This window comes from Apodemus sylvaticus, chromosome 17, assembly GCF_947179515.1.
Source record: "Apodemus sylvaticus chromosome 17, mApoSyl1.1, whole genome shotgun sequence".
Lineage (NCBI taxonomy): Eukaryota > Metazoa > Chordata > Mammalia > Rodentia > Muridae > Apodemus > Apodemus sylvaticus.
Window position 1 is genome coordinate 57,848,787 of NC_067488.1, and position 14,909 is coordinate 57,863,695.

A 14,909-nucleotide genomic window follows, 5' to 3' on the forward strand; every position below is an offset into this window, starting at 1 on the left:
GAGGTTATCAAATTCCCTAGAACTGGAGTTATGGTTGTGGGAATTAAATCCAGATCCAGCAGAAGAGAATGCAGTGCTTATAACAGCAGAACCATAGAGCCAGCCCCTGCTGGTATGTTGGTTTTACATTTCTGTGACAAAATACCCATATAAACAACTTAAGAATGATTTATTTTGATTCATAGTTTGAGTGGTGTTTTTCTTTCATAATGGGAATGCTATGGCAGAGCAGGACAGCTCCCATCAGTGGGAGCCAGCAGGGTGGAAAAGGATAAGGGGAAGGAGGGAAGGAAAGAAAAAGACAAAGAAAAAAAATATAGCTGTTAGCGAGCCTCTCCTTTTTTCTGTGATATTCTCTTTCAGGCTCTCAGCCTATTAGATGGTGTCAACTATACATTTAAGGCAGATCTCCCACCATAATCAGTCATCTCTTGGATGCCCTCAGACACATCCAGAGGTGCTTTATAGTTCTCCTAGGTACTTCTCAGTCCCATCAAGATGACAATCACAATAATGGCTCTTGATTTCTTTTGTTTTGTTTTGTTTTGTTTTGTTTTGTTTTCTTTCTTTCCTTTTCTATTCTTTTATTTCCCTTCCCTTCCTTTCCTTTCCTTTCTTTTTCCTTCCTTCCTTTCTTCCTTCCTTCCTTCCTTCCTTCCTTCCTTCCTTCCTTCCTTTCTTTCTTTTGGTCTGACATTTTCATTAGTGTGATAATGTTAAGTGTCAGCTACTTGACAGGATCTGGAATCACGGGGGAAATGGTCATGTCTGCAGGAGACTATCCTGATTGCAGTGACTGAGTTGGGAAGGCCTGCCCACTGTGGGTGGTGTGTTCTGTGGGCAGACCTTAGACTGTATAAGAGAGAGTGAGAGGAGACAGTGGGCTGAGTACAGATATTTTTTGACTGGTTGCTTCAAGTTCCTTCTGTGTCATGAAGGGCCTGGAGAACTAGCCCTTCCTTCAGTTGCTTTTGCATTTTATCACAGAATTGGGGAAAGAGACTAAGATGCAAAATTAACTGTATGAAAGAAAATTAAATACTTTTTCTTTTATTTTCAGGTAAACCAGCCAAAACTCTTCCCTGAATGAAAATACCTTTTTTAAAGTTGCATATATACAAAAGAAAAATCCCAAATGCTTTTTATTTTGCCTGAATACAAGATTTAAACAAGGTATTGCCATAGAAGGTAAGGTGATCTTTTCAATTAAATTATAGTTTATTGAACAGGTTATTCAGATATAGTTTATAGATGGATTTCTGAAGGTCAGATGATAGGATCTCACTAGGTAGCCAAAGGTGGTTGGTTGGTTTTGGTTTTAAGATAGGGTTTCACTGTGTTACCTGGTGTGGAAATAGCTCTTTAGACCAAACAGGCCTTGGACTCACGGAGATATACCTGCCTCTTGCCTCCCAAGTGCTGGGATGAAAGGTGTACCCCCCTCCACCACCTCTACCACTATCACCACCATCATCTCCACCACCATCACCTCCACCTCCACCATCACCTCCACCATCGCCACCTCTACCACCACCACCACCACCTCCACCACCTCCACCACCTCCGCCACCACCACCACCTCCTCCACCTCCATCTCCTCCTCTACCACCACCACCTCCACCACCTCCACTACCTCCACCACCTCTACTACTACCACCACCACCACCTCCACTATCTCCGCCACCACCACCACCACCTGGCTGCCAAAATTGTTAAACTTACGATTCTTCTCCCTGTGTCCTGAATGCTAGGATTACAGCTGAGCATCACAACACCTGGTTAATGTAGTTTCTTGCGAGCATTTTGTTGTACTAGACATTAAGATAACACCCAAAGGGTGAGAGAGACGAGATAGGATACTGAGTGTCGTGATAGCTCTCTTTTGCTTTGTTCTGAAGAAAGCATTGGTTCTCTTGAGAATAAACCATGCTCCAAGCATTGTGTCCTTTTTTGTCGCTGTGATAAAAAAGCTCCACTTCTCACAAATAAAGACCTAAGTCCACAGATTGAAGAAGCACTCTTTCTCCCCGCTGATGTGGACTGAAAAGAAAAGGCCGGCATGGCTGGGTGGCAGCATGGCTTGGAGGCAGCGTGGCTTGGTGGCAGCGTGGCTTGGTGGGTACTAGCACTTATTCCAGGAGCCAGGTGACCTCAGCTTGACCCCTGGAACTCAGGGGATTGACCCTTGAAAAGTTGTTTTTTGATCTCTAGGTATGTGCGATGACATATAGCGCCTGTACTGACGCACATCAGACACACACAATAATGATAAATAAAGCTTATTTGTTTATTTTTTAAATTGAGGCAAAGTCTTTTGCCCTGGCTGTCCTGGAACTCATTATATAGACCACGCTGGCCTTGAACTCAGTTACCTGCCTCTTCATAGGCCACTACCATTCTTGTTATTGCTAATTTTAAAAAGTTAAAATACAAAAAAAGTAAGCACTGACTTGTGGCTGGATAGATGATCAGTTTCAGTTTAGATTCTAATTCTCTCTTGGCAACAGTCTCTACCACAGAGCGTTCTGTCTGACTCTCATGGAACTATAGGATCACATGGGCAACACTTGTGTTTGAATCCTCTCCTCTGTCTTCCGCTTCTGTCACCCTGGGAAATAAAGAAGCAGAACTTAAGGCTCCTTTCATCCACTCGCTGCTGGGTAAGTATGCAGGAGGTACTGGCCGTGTCTTGTTGTTCTTTACAGTCTGGAAGGGATCTCAAGGACAGTGGTCAGGGTGGGAGGATCATCCCGCTGGGATTTTATACTAAGTCCAGAGCTGGCTGTGGACAAGGATGCTCTCAGGGTAGCCAGCCAGTCATCTGTGGGCAGCTAAGCGTCTCCTGTGAGAGACGGTGTAGAGACTAGGCTTGGTGCTGGACACCTATAATCCCAGCACTTGAAAATCTGAGGTAAGATGATCACCATAAGCTTAACCCAGCTTGTACCTCTTAGACTCTACTTCCATTAAAACAAAACTAAACAATGAAGTGTGAAAAAGAAATAGTCAATAATTGGGCCTGCAGGATGACTCATTAGCTAAAGACACTTGTGAATTTAAACAGATTAAACATATTTAAGACAGAATTAGTAAATTGTAATTCCCATCTCTGAACTGAGAGATGGGAAATAGAAATTGAGATTAAGCAAAAATAGAGATTACAATAAAAGGAATGTAAGTGGATAGTAGGAATTCCACTGTAAAAACAGGGAAGATGGAGGCACAGTACTATTCAAAGCATTATAAATTTTAAACTTTTCAAAAACTTGTCCATAGATTTAAGAAGTGTGCTGTATCTTCTGGGCAATTGGTGGTGCTGTGAGGAGGAGGAGGAGGAGGAGGAGGAGGAGGAGGAGGAGGAGGAGGAGGAGGAGGAGGAGGAGGAGAGCAGCACACAAATCCATGTACAGAGAGAGCTGCCTTCCTCCTTTTTGTGAGGTCTGGAACCCAGTTCCAGGGACTAGCTGCCCAGTCTTTGGGTGTGTCTTCCCACTTCAGTTAACCTAAAGCCGCTCTCACAGTATGCCAGGGCCTTGTCTCCTAGGTGATTCTAGATCCTGTTAGTTAACAATATTAATCACCACACTGTCCTCCCACTTTTAATTTTTAAAAAGGTTTTATTTATTTCCTGTGTATGCGTGTTTTGCCTGCATATATGTCTATACTATGTGTATTCCTGGTACCTTCAGATGTCAGAAGAGGACAAAGTTATAAGGTCCCCCAGAGTGCCAGGCAGTGGTGGCGCACGCCTTTAGTCCCAGCACTTGGGAGGCAGAGGCAGATGGATTTCTGAGTTCGAGACCAGCCTGTTCTACAGAGTGAGTTCCAGGACAGCTAGGGCTATACAGAGAAACCCTGTCTCAAAAAACCAAAAAAACAAAAAACAAAAAACAAAAAACAAAAACCAACCAACCAAACAAACAAACAAAAAAAACCCACATTTATTCCACTTACATGAACTTAGCACATATGTTCTTCACAATGGTGCTTGGAATTGTACATAAATTTTCATATGACATTAAACGGGGCTAGCCGTCATTTAAAGTTATTTCCCCGTTAATTGTTTCTATAGCATTATGCATGTTAGGCAAGAAAATAAGGAAAGATTCATGCATTTTTATATCTTCCTTGCATGGGGCCATGTTAGTCTGGCTTGTATATGTATTACCAAAGTGAACATAGATGGCCTTTTTATTACCCTATTTTCCTTACTGTGTTGATATTACGTATTGTATTATAGCTTACATTTTGAAGGCTGTCCAAGTAGATTTCTCCTTTTTGGTTAGCATGCAAAGAAATTAATTTTATCATGGGATTCTAGCTTTGTTGTTGTTTTTGTGGTTTTGTTTTATTTGATACAGGGTCTCATTATGTAGTACTGGCTGTCCTAGAACTCACTATGTAGACCAGGCTAGTGGCAAACTCAGAGAGATCTGCTTGATTCTGTCTCCTGAGTGCTGAGATTAAGGGTGTACTCTGATGCTGTTCTAGCTCTTGACTATTACAAATTAAGCTGCTGTCAACATTTATGTGAAGGTTTTTGTGTGAATTTAAGTTTTTGTTTCCCTAGGATCAATGTCCAGGGCCAAGGCAGTTTTATTTATATGGATTTCTGTTTACTGCTGCACTATAGAGGTTGCAGAGTCCCTGCAGGTTTGTATGTTTATCATGCTTGGATCTTTTCTTTCTTACCTGTATATAACAGTGCCCCTTATTGTTTTGTTTTGTTTTGTTTTGTTTTTTGCCTTAAAGTTAGTTTTTCAAATATTAACATTGAATCTCAGCTTTTGGTTTTTATCTGCTCACTGAGTGTTTCAGTTGTCGTATTTCCGCCTCTTTCGGTTTTTAAAGTATATATATATTGTTTGTTTGAAAGAAAGTCTGTACTCCTGGCTGTCGTGGAACTCACTCTGAGTCTCAAGCTGTTTGAACTCACATAGATCTGCCTCCCTCTGCCTCCTGAGTGCTGGGACCAAAGTGTGTGCCACGGCACCCGGCACCTGGCACCCGGCTGAAGTCTACTGTTTATAGTAAACATTTTTGGAATTTTTATAGCCAGTCTGAGAGACTTTTACATTGCTAAGTTTATCCCATATGTGGTCATTGATGCTATTAGTGCTAGTTTCTGTCATTTTATTTAATGTTTTCTACTTACTGATTCTTTAGTTTTGTTTTCATTTCTTCTTTCCTATTTTTGTTGACAAGATTAGGTGGGATATTTCATTTTGGCCTTTGCTTTTGTTTGTTTTATTGCTGTTTTCTTAGTTATATATTCTCTTTGTCATGGATATTAGGAGATTTACTAATAGTTATGATTCCACTTACACGGTTTTTAATCTATTTCCTTTCCCCAGTAACATAGCCCCTTTAACCAGTAACATAGCTCCTTTCCCCAGTAACATAGCTCCTTTCTCCAGTAACATAGCCCTCTCCCCTGCCGTATCAACAGGAAGAGAGATATCCACTGAACATAACTATGGCCCATAAATGGCTCTATCCAAAGGAATGAACTGTTAGTCGATGGAGTTGCTATTGGATGTGGTAGCATCTGAAATCCCAGACTTTTGTGGAGGCTGAAGCACAGTTGTGAGTTGAGGCCAACTTTAGCCGTACTTTAGCTGTACTGTATAAACCAGTCTTAAAATGAGACCAGACAAAACCCAAACAGAATATAGATTACTTGAGATGAGCATGATGGGCCAGGTGTTACTGTTTTGAAGTTTTTTAAGTTGTGCAGATTTTGTTTTCTTGTTTCTTTCCTTTCTCTCTCTTTCTGAGACAAAGCTCTCTCTCTGTATGTAGCCTTGTTTGGGCTAGAAATGGCCATGAGGATTAGGCGAGTCTTGGACTAACAGAAACTTGCCTGCCTGTAGTCCTGATTGTCATGCAACTCACTATACAGACCAGGCTGACTTTGAACTCAGAGATCCTCCCAAGTACTGGGATTAAAGGTGTGTGGCACCATTGCCAGGCTCAGGTCCATAGTTAGTTTTATATCACCTTGACATAAGCTAGAGGCATTTGGGAAGAGGGAGCTTCAATTGAGAAAAGGCTTCTACCAGATTGGCCTGTGGGGCATTTATTTTGATTAATGTGGGAGGGCCCGGCTAATTGTGGGCTGGTAGTCCTGGGTGCTATAAGAAAAAGACTGAGCAAGCCACGAGGAGCATGCCCCTAAAGAGTTCCAGCAAGGGCTTCATCCTCAGCTCTTGCCTTGAGTTCTTGCTCTGACTTCCTTCAGTGATAGATTATGATGTGTAAGTATAATTGAAATAAACCCTTTACGTTCTAATTTGTTTGTAGTCATGGTGTTTTGTTACAGCAATAGAAATCCCAAGATGGATGGGTGCCAGGCCATGGGGTATTGCAATGACAATCCTGACCATGTGTTTTTGAGAGATTCATGGTAGCATTTGAACTTTGGGCTGTGTACTGGATGGTTTTGTGTGTCAGCATGAAACAAGTTAGAGTCATCAGAGATGAAGGAACCTCAGTTGAGAAAATGCCTCTATGAGATCCAGTTGTAAGGCATTTTCTTAACTAGTAATCAGTAGGGAAGGGCTCCACATATGGTGGGTGGTGCCATGCTAAGTCTGGTGTCCCGAGTTCTATAAGAAAGCAGGCTGAGCGAGCCATGGGAAGCAGGTCAGTAAGCAGCATCTTAAATGCTTAACTAAGCTGGCCTCTGCACTAGCTCCCTCCTCTAGGTTCCAACCCTGCTTGAGTTCCTGTTCTAACTTCTCCAGTGAGAACTATGATCTGGAAGTGTAAGACAAGTAAACCCTTTCCTCTCCAACTCACTTTTTAGTTATGGTGTTTCATTGCAGCAATAGAAACCCTAAGGCAGGCTGGAAAGGCTCAGTGCTCCATTGGCTGTTCTCTAGGAACTCAGAAGGTAATGCTGTGAGCACTGCGGGTGACGAGGCTGGCTTGTGAAGTTTCAGAGGGAAGCAGAGACCCAAGGCCATTTATGTGATATTTTGGATTAAGAATCTGTGGTTCTGGGCTGGAGAGATGGCTCAGTGCTTAAGAGCACCGACTGCTCTTCCGAAGGTCCTGAGTTCAAATCCCAGCAACCACATGGTGGCTTATAACCATCCATAACAAGATCTGACACCTCCGCTGGTGTGTCTGAAGACAGCTACAGTGTACTTACATATAATAAATCTTTAAAAAAAAAAGAATCTGTGGTTCTGGTCAGCTGGGGCTGAAGAATTGGCTGTAATTAACAAGAGACCTTGTTTTGCAATGAAACCTTTGTTTTAATATAAATTGATGCTGGTTAGCTAGAGCTGAGAAATTAGTGATGATTAAGAAGAGACCAGTATCTGGGCAGCGGTGGCATAAACCTTTAATTCCAGCACCACTTGTGAGTTCAAGGTCAACCTGGTCTACAGAACAAATTTCAGGACAGCCAAGGCTATACAGAGAAACCCTGTCTCAAAAAACCAAAGAGAGAAAAAGAAAGAGACTAGTAGCATTGAGAATTGTAAGCCTGGGATTTTTTTCCCTGAATGTTATCACTCAGATGCTCTGGTATAGAGGGAGCTGAGGCTGTGCCTGGGGCACATAAGAGAACAAACTGAGTAAACCAGGGTGGAGTAAGCCAGTGAGCAGCATTTCTCTGTGGCCTCTGCATCGTTCCTGTCCTGACTCCTAATGGACTGTGATGTGGAAGTGTAATCTGAAAAAGACCCCTTCCTTCCAAAATTATGTAGGATCATGGTGCTTTATCACAGCAGTAGAAACCCCAAGACCCAGGTAAATTCAAGACCTGGGTCTAAGCCTAGCCTCTTTGTCACCCCTGAATTCCCTCCTGTCACACTGAGGAGTTATTCTGTGCCACATCCCTGGCCCCCAGCAGCCTCTATCCTCCTTGCCTTGGGTCTGTTTTACCCTTCCTGACTTCCATATAAACGGAGCCATGGGCCTCCTTCCCTACCACTCCCTGTGCTGTGTTTGTTCTCTTCAGGGAGGAATAGTCTGTTATATGGGGAAGTAGTGCACCTGTTTACCGGCATTGAGCTGTTCCCTGTGTGTAACTACTGTGAATCAGGTAGCTGTCAACCTTCTCTCAGTTTTATATAAACATAGGATTTAATTTTTCTTATGTTGGCCCTGAGAGTAGAACTGGTTGATCACCTGGTGTGTGTACGCCTAACTCTATAAAGAGCTGTCAGATTCTTTTCAGAGTGGTTGGCCACATTGGTGTTCCCTTCCTGGAAGTCGATAGGAGTCAGTTGTCCAGTGTCCTCATCAGCTCTGTGCGCCTCTTGTTGGTAGTTGTAGTAGGTATGCAGTGGGGCTTCACTGTGGTCACTGCTGACTGACAGTGACCCAGTGTATGCACTTACCAATGGTGTGCTGTTTTGAAACAGGATCTTACTGTGTTGCCAAGGATGGCTTCAAATCCATGGTCATCCTGCCTCAGCATCCTAAATTCTGGGATAAAAGGTGCAAGTTAGCACCTTTATATCTTTATATCTTTTAAAATGAAGACTTTCCGTTTTGTTTGTTTGGTTTTTGAGACAGGGTATCTCTGTGTAACAGACTTGGCTGTCCTGGTACTTGATCTGTAGACCAAGCTGGCCTTGAAATCACAGAGATCTACCTGTCTCTGACTCCTGAGTGCTTGAATCAAAGGCATGCTTCACCACTGCTCGGCTATAAATAATGTTTAGTATGATTTATGAGATGCTAAGCTTTGTTTTATTTTTTTTAAAAATACTTTGTCACATTATTTTCTTGTTACTGATTTGAGATAGTCTCACCATGAGTGTCTGGCTAGTCTGGAACTCCTTATGTAGAACAGGCTGGCCTTGAACTCACAGAGATCCACCTGCCTTTGCCTCCCAAGTGCTAGGATTAAAGACATACACTACTGTCTCTCTCTCTCTCTCTCTCTCTCTCAGTGTGTGTATATGTGTGTGTGTGTGCATTCAAGGGCTTGCTTTGATTTGCATGTATATGGCTACCAGAGGACAACTTATGGGGATGGCCTCCCCTTTCACACGGTCCAGGGATTACACTCACACTGTCCCATGTGATGACAAGTGCCTTTAGTCAGTCACCTTGCTCTGGCCTTTCCTTTACATCCTACCTCCTGCCTCTGTAGTGCTGGGAAACAAACCTAAAGATCTTTTATGTGGCTGTACAACTGCGCTATAGACCCCCAGCCTCCAAAACACTGTCCTCTAGAATTTAAATTTGTAGATTTTATGATTAAACTTGTGACATATATCATGTTAATTTGGGGTCTGGTATGAAGTACGGGTTGAGCTTCAGGTTTTTTTTATGTATAATTTGTTTTCTGGCATAATATATTGAAAAATACTATACACACATACTTTTCTCCATGTACTTGATTTTGTACATTATTGAAGATAAACTGAATAGATATTGGTGTCAGAGGCTGCTGTGTCAGGGCTTCACAGGTAGCTCAGATTCACAAACAAACACATTTAAGAACTGCAGCCAGTCTTAAGTTTTTTTAATTTAAGGTTTATTTTAGCACCAGGTGTGGTGCTTTATTCTTAGCATTTAGGAGGAAGAGGCAGGCATCCCTCTGTGAGTTTGAGGTCAGTCTGGTCTATATGATAAGTTCCAGGCCAGCTAGAGCCACACAGTAACATTCTGTCTCGAAGAATTATTATATATAATTGATTTTCTTGCCTGTATGCATGTTTGCATACCATATGTATACAGTGGCCACACAGGTCAGAAATGGCATTATATCCCGTGAGACTGGAGTTACAGACTGTGGTGAGTGATAGTTTGGGTACTAGAAACTGATCCCAAGATTCTCTGGATCAACAGCCAGGATTCTTCTACTGAGATAAATTTAGATTTTTTTTAAAGTAAAAATACTAAATAAGATATGCCCCTCAGATTTTATCATAGGTTTGTAAATAACTTCCTAGGACATTAAAAAGATTGATAATTTAGACCAGTGAGACGGCTTGCTGGGTTAGGGCCGTGGGACCCACATGATGGAAAGAAGGACTGATTCCCGCAGTTGTCCTCTGACCTCTACACATGTGTGCTTTACTGGGTGAGTGTGTGCATATATGTATGCATGTATATGTATGTGCACATCACATAAGTATAAAAATAAGATCTGTCATTTAAGATAAGCTTTAGCTTTGTTGAAGATGAAGCATCATGTTTTCTCTTTGTTATCAGAACAGTGAAAACTGTTGGCTAATTGCTGTGGCCTGAGCCTCAGTGGACAGACAGCACAGGCTGGAAGAGGGGTTGGGGAGGCAGAGAAATGGCATGGTTGGTACACATGTGAAGGAGAGAGTTGTCTCCTGGGAAACCCTCGGGGTTCCTCAGCAAGATTGCCACAGTAGACTGAGGGCCTAGATGGCAGATGACTGCAGAAAACGGCAGGATCAAGCCAAATGTGTTGTCTTTTGTTTGGTTTACCACATGTAGGCTCTAAGAATATTCCAGGAGTACGTGTCCAGTGTTCACTCAGGAGGGATTAGACTCTGGGAGGATTTCTGAGTCTGAGTCCAACCTTTTCAGGATGGAGAGACATTCCTGGTGCTGATACTTGGGAGACAGATGTGTGGGTCTCACAGAGCCATGATCAAAATGAGAGCCTCTAGGGACTTAAGCACTGTATGTGGGGGAGAAGGTAGGTAGATAAGGGGAGCATGAGTCTGTGGGTCACAGAGGAAAGGCACACCAGGGTTGCCGTGTGCGTGCTGGGGAGGAGCCGCCTGACTTAGGTGCGGCATGGCTAAGAGCGGGAGCAGTGAGCTGTTCTTGTCCTTGTTTGCAGCTCTGTGACCGCCATCATGTTCTGGAAATTTGACTTGAACACCACGTCCCATGTTGACAAGCTCCTCGACAAGGAACATGTGACACTGCAGGAGTTAATGGATGAAGATGACATCTTGCAAGAGTGTAAGGCTCAGAACCAGAAGCTGCTGGACTTCCTGTGCAGGCAGCAGTGTATGGAGGAGCTGGTGAACCTCATCACACAGGACCCACCCCAGGACATGGAAGAGAAGGTCCGATTCAAGTATGTACTGAGGCCGCTAGGGAGGCTGTGCTTAGTGTCTGAAGACAGCTAGAGCCAGGGCATCCCCTCATGATGCCCTGGAGGAGGAAGCTGCTGACAGTGTGCTGGGTGTTTGTGAGGTTTAAGAGTTTTGGATCTCTTGTTTTTGTTTTTTGAGACAGGGTTTCTCAGTGTAGCCCTGGCTGTCCTTGAACTCACTCTGTAGACCAGGCTAGCCTTGAACTCAGAAATCTGCCTGCCTCTGCCTCCCAAGTTCTAGGATTAAAGGTGTGTGCCACCACTGCCCGGCATTGGATCTCTTGTATAAGTTTTCTCATTCTGAGTTGCAAATGGGCTTATATTAAGTCGGCATGTGTTGGAACAACTGGGTGGCACTGCTGAAAGGCCCCGTGATAAATCAATCCCTGAGATTGCAGAGTTGTGCCATGACATTAGTTGGCAGGTGCGTTAGAGATTGAATGTCTGACTTCTGAGCCCCAGGAAATGTTTTCTTTTAGGATATTTAGTTAAGAGGAGGATGTCATTATCATTAGTGGCACTAAACCTTTAGAATCTTTTTTCCTAGAATGTTTTACTTCCAGTTTGAGTGGGATGTTGGGAGGTGATAAAAAGGAAGGGACAGTGTCATTGCAGGATGGTTGGAGCTTTGAGGAAGTACAGTCTGAAGTGGGAGGCAGCAAGAAGCCAGGTTATACCTTTAGGCCTAGGGTTGGCTTCCTGAGTAGGCCACATAGTCCATAGTGTTTCTGGGGACAGTTCAGGACAGGTAACACAGCAGACAGATCTTGGTGCTTGTGAGGAAGTCCACTGTATACAAGTATGCTAGGAAGGTCTTAGAATAGGACCAGTAAGTCATCATGTGCGGTTTGCTAGTCCTTCCAGTCCCCAGCCTATGACACTAAGGCTGGCTGTGTTCACATGCTGGCCTGACTCCCACAGCCTCCCAAGTGCTAGGACCTCAGATATGCCCATGCCTGGCAGCTTTTACATTTTTATTTTTGTTGTTGTTGTTTGTTTTTAAAGATTTATTTATTATTATATGTAAATACACTGTAGCCGTCTTCACACAGACCAGAAGAGGGCATCAGGTCTCATTACAGATGGTTGTGAGCCACACCATGTGGTTGCTAGGATTTGAACTCAGGACCTTCGGAAAAACAATCAGTGCTCTTAACTGCTGAGCCATCTCTCCAGCCCCTACATTTTTGAATGTTTGAAAATAAGAGAGAATACTTTGTTACACATGTTGATGATCATTTTGGTGTCATTGGCATGCCACACTAATCCATATACAATCAGAGTCCAGTCACAAAAGAGACTCACAAGAATATTTTTAATCTGGCGCTTCACAACAAATCTTTGCTGACCTTTGGAAGAAGGGCAGGGCTGAATGATGAGGCAACCTGTGGGTGGCTGTCAGTACTTTCTCCAGGGCAATCAGTCTGTCTCTGATGGGAAATCACATGATAGGAAGAGCAGAGGCCTGCTGTCAGATGACCCATGGTTTCATGGGTAGGGTGACCATAGCTGGAGGCTGTCGTGGCCTCACAAACCCTAACCCTAACCCTAACTCTCACCCTCACCCTAACCCTAACCCTAACCCGCCTTCCTGCTTCCATGTGTCTCCCAGGTTAGATGACACATCAGAACAAAGTGACAGAGGAGGACCGAGACAGGGATTCTCAGACAGCACTCAGGAGCCTTGCGGAGGCCGAGTCAGAGATGCTAATGCTGAGTGCTGAGCTGAGGCCGAGAAGGCAGTGAGCAAACACATGCTCTCAGGAGCCTGAGAGGTGGTGAGCAGGTGGACAGCGGTCAGCTCAGCTCAGGGCTGCATGGCCATCTTAGCGGACATACGATATGGCATGTTGGCTGCATGCACGACTGTAGGGAGCTGTGTAACTTGAACTGTTACCTTCCCTGCTCCATGAGCACCTGAGGTTTTGCTTGGTCTCCTTCAGTATGTTTCCCATCCATGTCTGGTATGTGGAACTGTGACTCACTTCAGGGCCTCCTGCATGCAAGGCTCTGCTACAATGGGTTTTGCTTTCTTGCTCTTCTTGCCTTTTTAACTCAGCATACTTGAATAGGAGTAGAATAGAACCAGGCTAGCCTGGTCTACATAGTGAGTTCCAGACAGCCAGAGCTATGTAGAGAGATCCTGTTCTCTGTGTAGACATGATGACTTCCCTGGACTCTGAAAATGTCTCCGAATGCTGTCTGTACTTTGCTTTGTCACCTCATAGAATTTGAATTTTTGTACCACTCCAGTGAGCTGTGCCTTGTCTGGTCCTGTGGAGCATCCCCGTGGCCTTCATGGCGCTGACCTGGCCCTCCTCCTGCTCTCCCTGTCCTCAGGGCCATGTGTTATCCGTACACCAAACACTTGTTCAGGATTACAGCAATCCCATGAGGTGGGGCCCTGGCTGCCCTACTTCACAGACAAGGCCAGAGAGGTTAGCCAGGAAGAAGCAATCCTAGAACCAACTTAATCTGTAGGTCCCCTCCCACACCCAGCTTGTGGGCCTGCACACTGACCACACTGTTGCCCTGTCCCAAGGCCTGCTTGCCTGCTGGGTCTCTGTGACTGACAGACCCTTTATGGCTCTGAAGTCTGCTCCCTCTTTGTCAGCCTGAGAAGGAGTGCCCACATCCCATAGCCAGTGGAGAACTGTTTGTTTCTGGGGCATTGATTCTCTTCTATCCTGTATGGACCAGCTGCTAATCAGGGAGCCTGGAGTCACACACAGGGGCTAAGGGTTACTTTGTCATCATTAAAAGTACATTCGCCAAACTGGCACTTCTTTCTTTCTTTCTTTCTTTCTTTCTTTCTTTCTTTCTTTCTTTCTTTCTTTCTTTCTTTCTTTCTTTCTTTCCTTCTTTCTTTCTTTTGGATTTTGGTTTTTGTCAAGACAGGGTTTCTCTGTATAGCCCTGACTGTCCTAGAACTCACTCTATAGACCAGGCTGGTCTCAAACTCAGAAGTCCACCTGCCTCTGCCTCCCAGAGTGCTGGGATTACAGGCGTGTGCCACCACTGCCTGGCCAAACTGGCACTTCTTAATAGTAAATTCCTTGCCTTGAGTCTCACAGCTGATGCTGTTCATAGCTGCAGGCATTTTTCTTTAGTTTAGAACAGTGTGGGTCTGTGCTTACTGAGTTGAAGGCATAGGAAGTGGGGAGAAGAGCAGTTTTCCAAGGATGCCTGGGCCTCGATGGCAGGCAACAAAGAGACAGATAAGCATGGCCTGAGAGAGTCCAGGAGAAAGAGGAAGACTGTTTGAGTCTGGTCTGGTAGGTAGTGCACACCTTTAATCAGAGCGCTTAGGAGGGAAAGGCAGGAGGAGGAGACCATCAGGGTCAGCTTTAGTCCATGATGAATTTATGGCTGGTCCAGGTTACAGGAAATTCTGTTTGTTTGTTTCTTTATTTGTTTTTTAAATAATGTTATTTACAGAATGGAAGTAGAGTCAGAAAAAAATGTAAAGTATCAGAGTATAGGATTAGTCAAGCCTATAATAGATGGGTTACACACTTTGAAGTTCCAATAGTTAAGAGATACTTGTCTCAAGTATCATGTTCACTCTGTTCTGAGGTCTGTTCAGTAATTTGTTCTTTTCACATGGGTCTGCTTCCTTTTCCTTTAAAAAATGTGTTTATTTTGGATTATGTGTATGCGTGTGTCTCTGAGAGTATGCCATGTTTGTGGATGTCTGGAAAGTAAGAGAGATGTTAGATCCCTCAAGCGTGTTGGTGGTTCAGCCACCGGCATGGGTGCTGGGGAGGGAACTTAGGTCTTCAGGAAGAGTAGTGCATACTCGTCACCACTGAGATACCTTGCCAGCTCTGATACGTGTCTACTCCTAAGCACCAGTTTA

The 14,909-nt window shown here is 44.0% G+C and overlaps 1 protein-coding gene across 6 annotated transcripts in view; it reads left to right on the plus strand.

Moving 5' to 3' along the window:
- The window catches only part of Ppp6r2 (protein phosphatase 6 regulatory subunit 2), a 66,460-nt gene that overhangs the window by 20,200 nt on the left and 31,351 nt on the right, over nt 1-14,909 (plus strand). For 3 of the 6 annotated variants that reach the window (XM_052161219.1, XM_052161224.1, XM_052161223.1), the window contains exons 2-5: nt 1,061-1,188; nt 2,508-2,660; nt 4,571-4,653; nt 10,790-11,032. In XM_052161219.1, the coding sequence (XP_052017179.1) occupies nt 10,806-11,032 (227 nt within the window). In that variant the 5' untranslated portion in view covers nt 1,061-1,188; nt 2,508-2,660; nt 4,571-4,653; nt 10,790-10,805. Of the gene's footprint in view, nt 1-1,060; nt 1,189-2,507; nt 2,661-4,570; nt 4,654-10,789; nt 11,033-14,909 lie in introns of those variants that run through there. The other 3 variants (XM_052161221.1, XM_052161220.1, XM_052161225.1) reach the window with 3 other exon arrangements.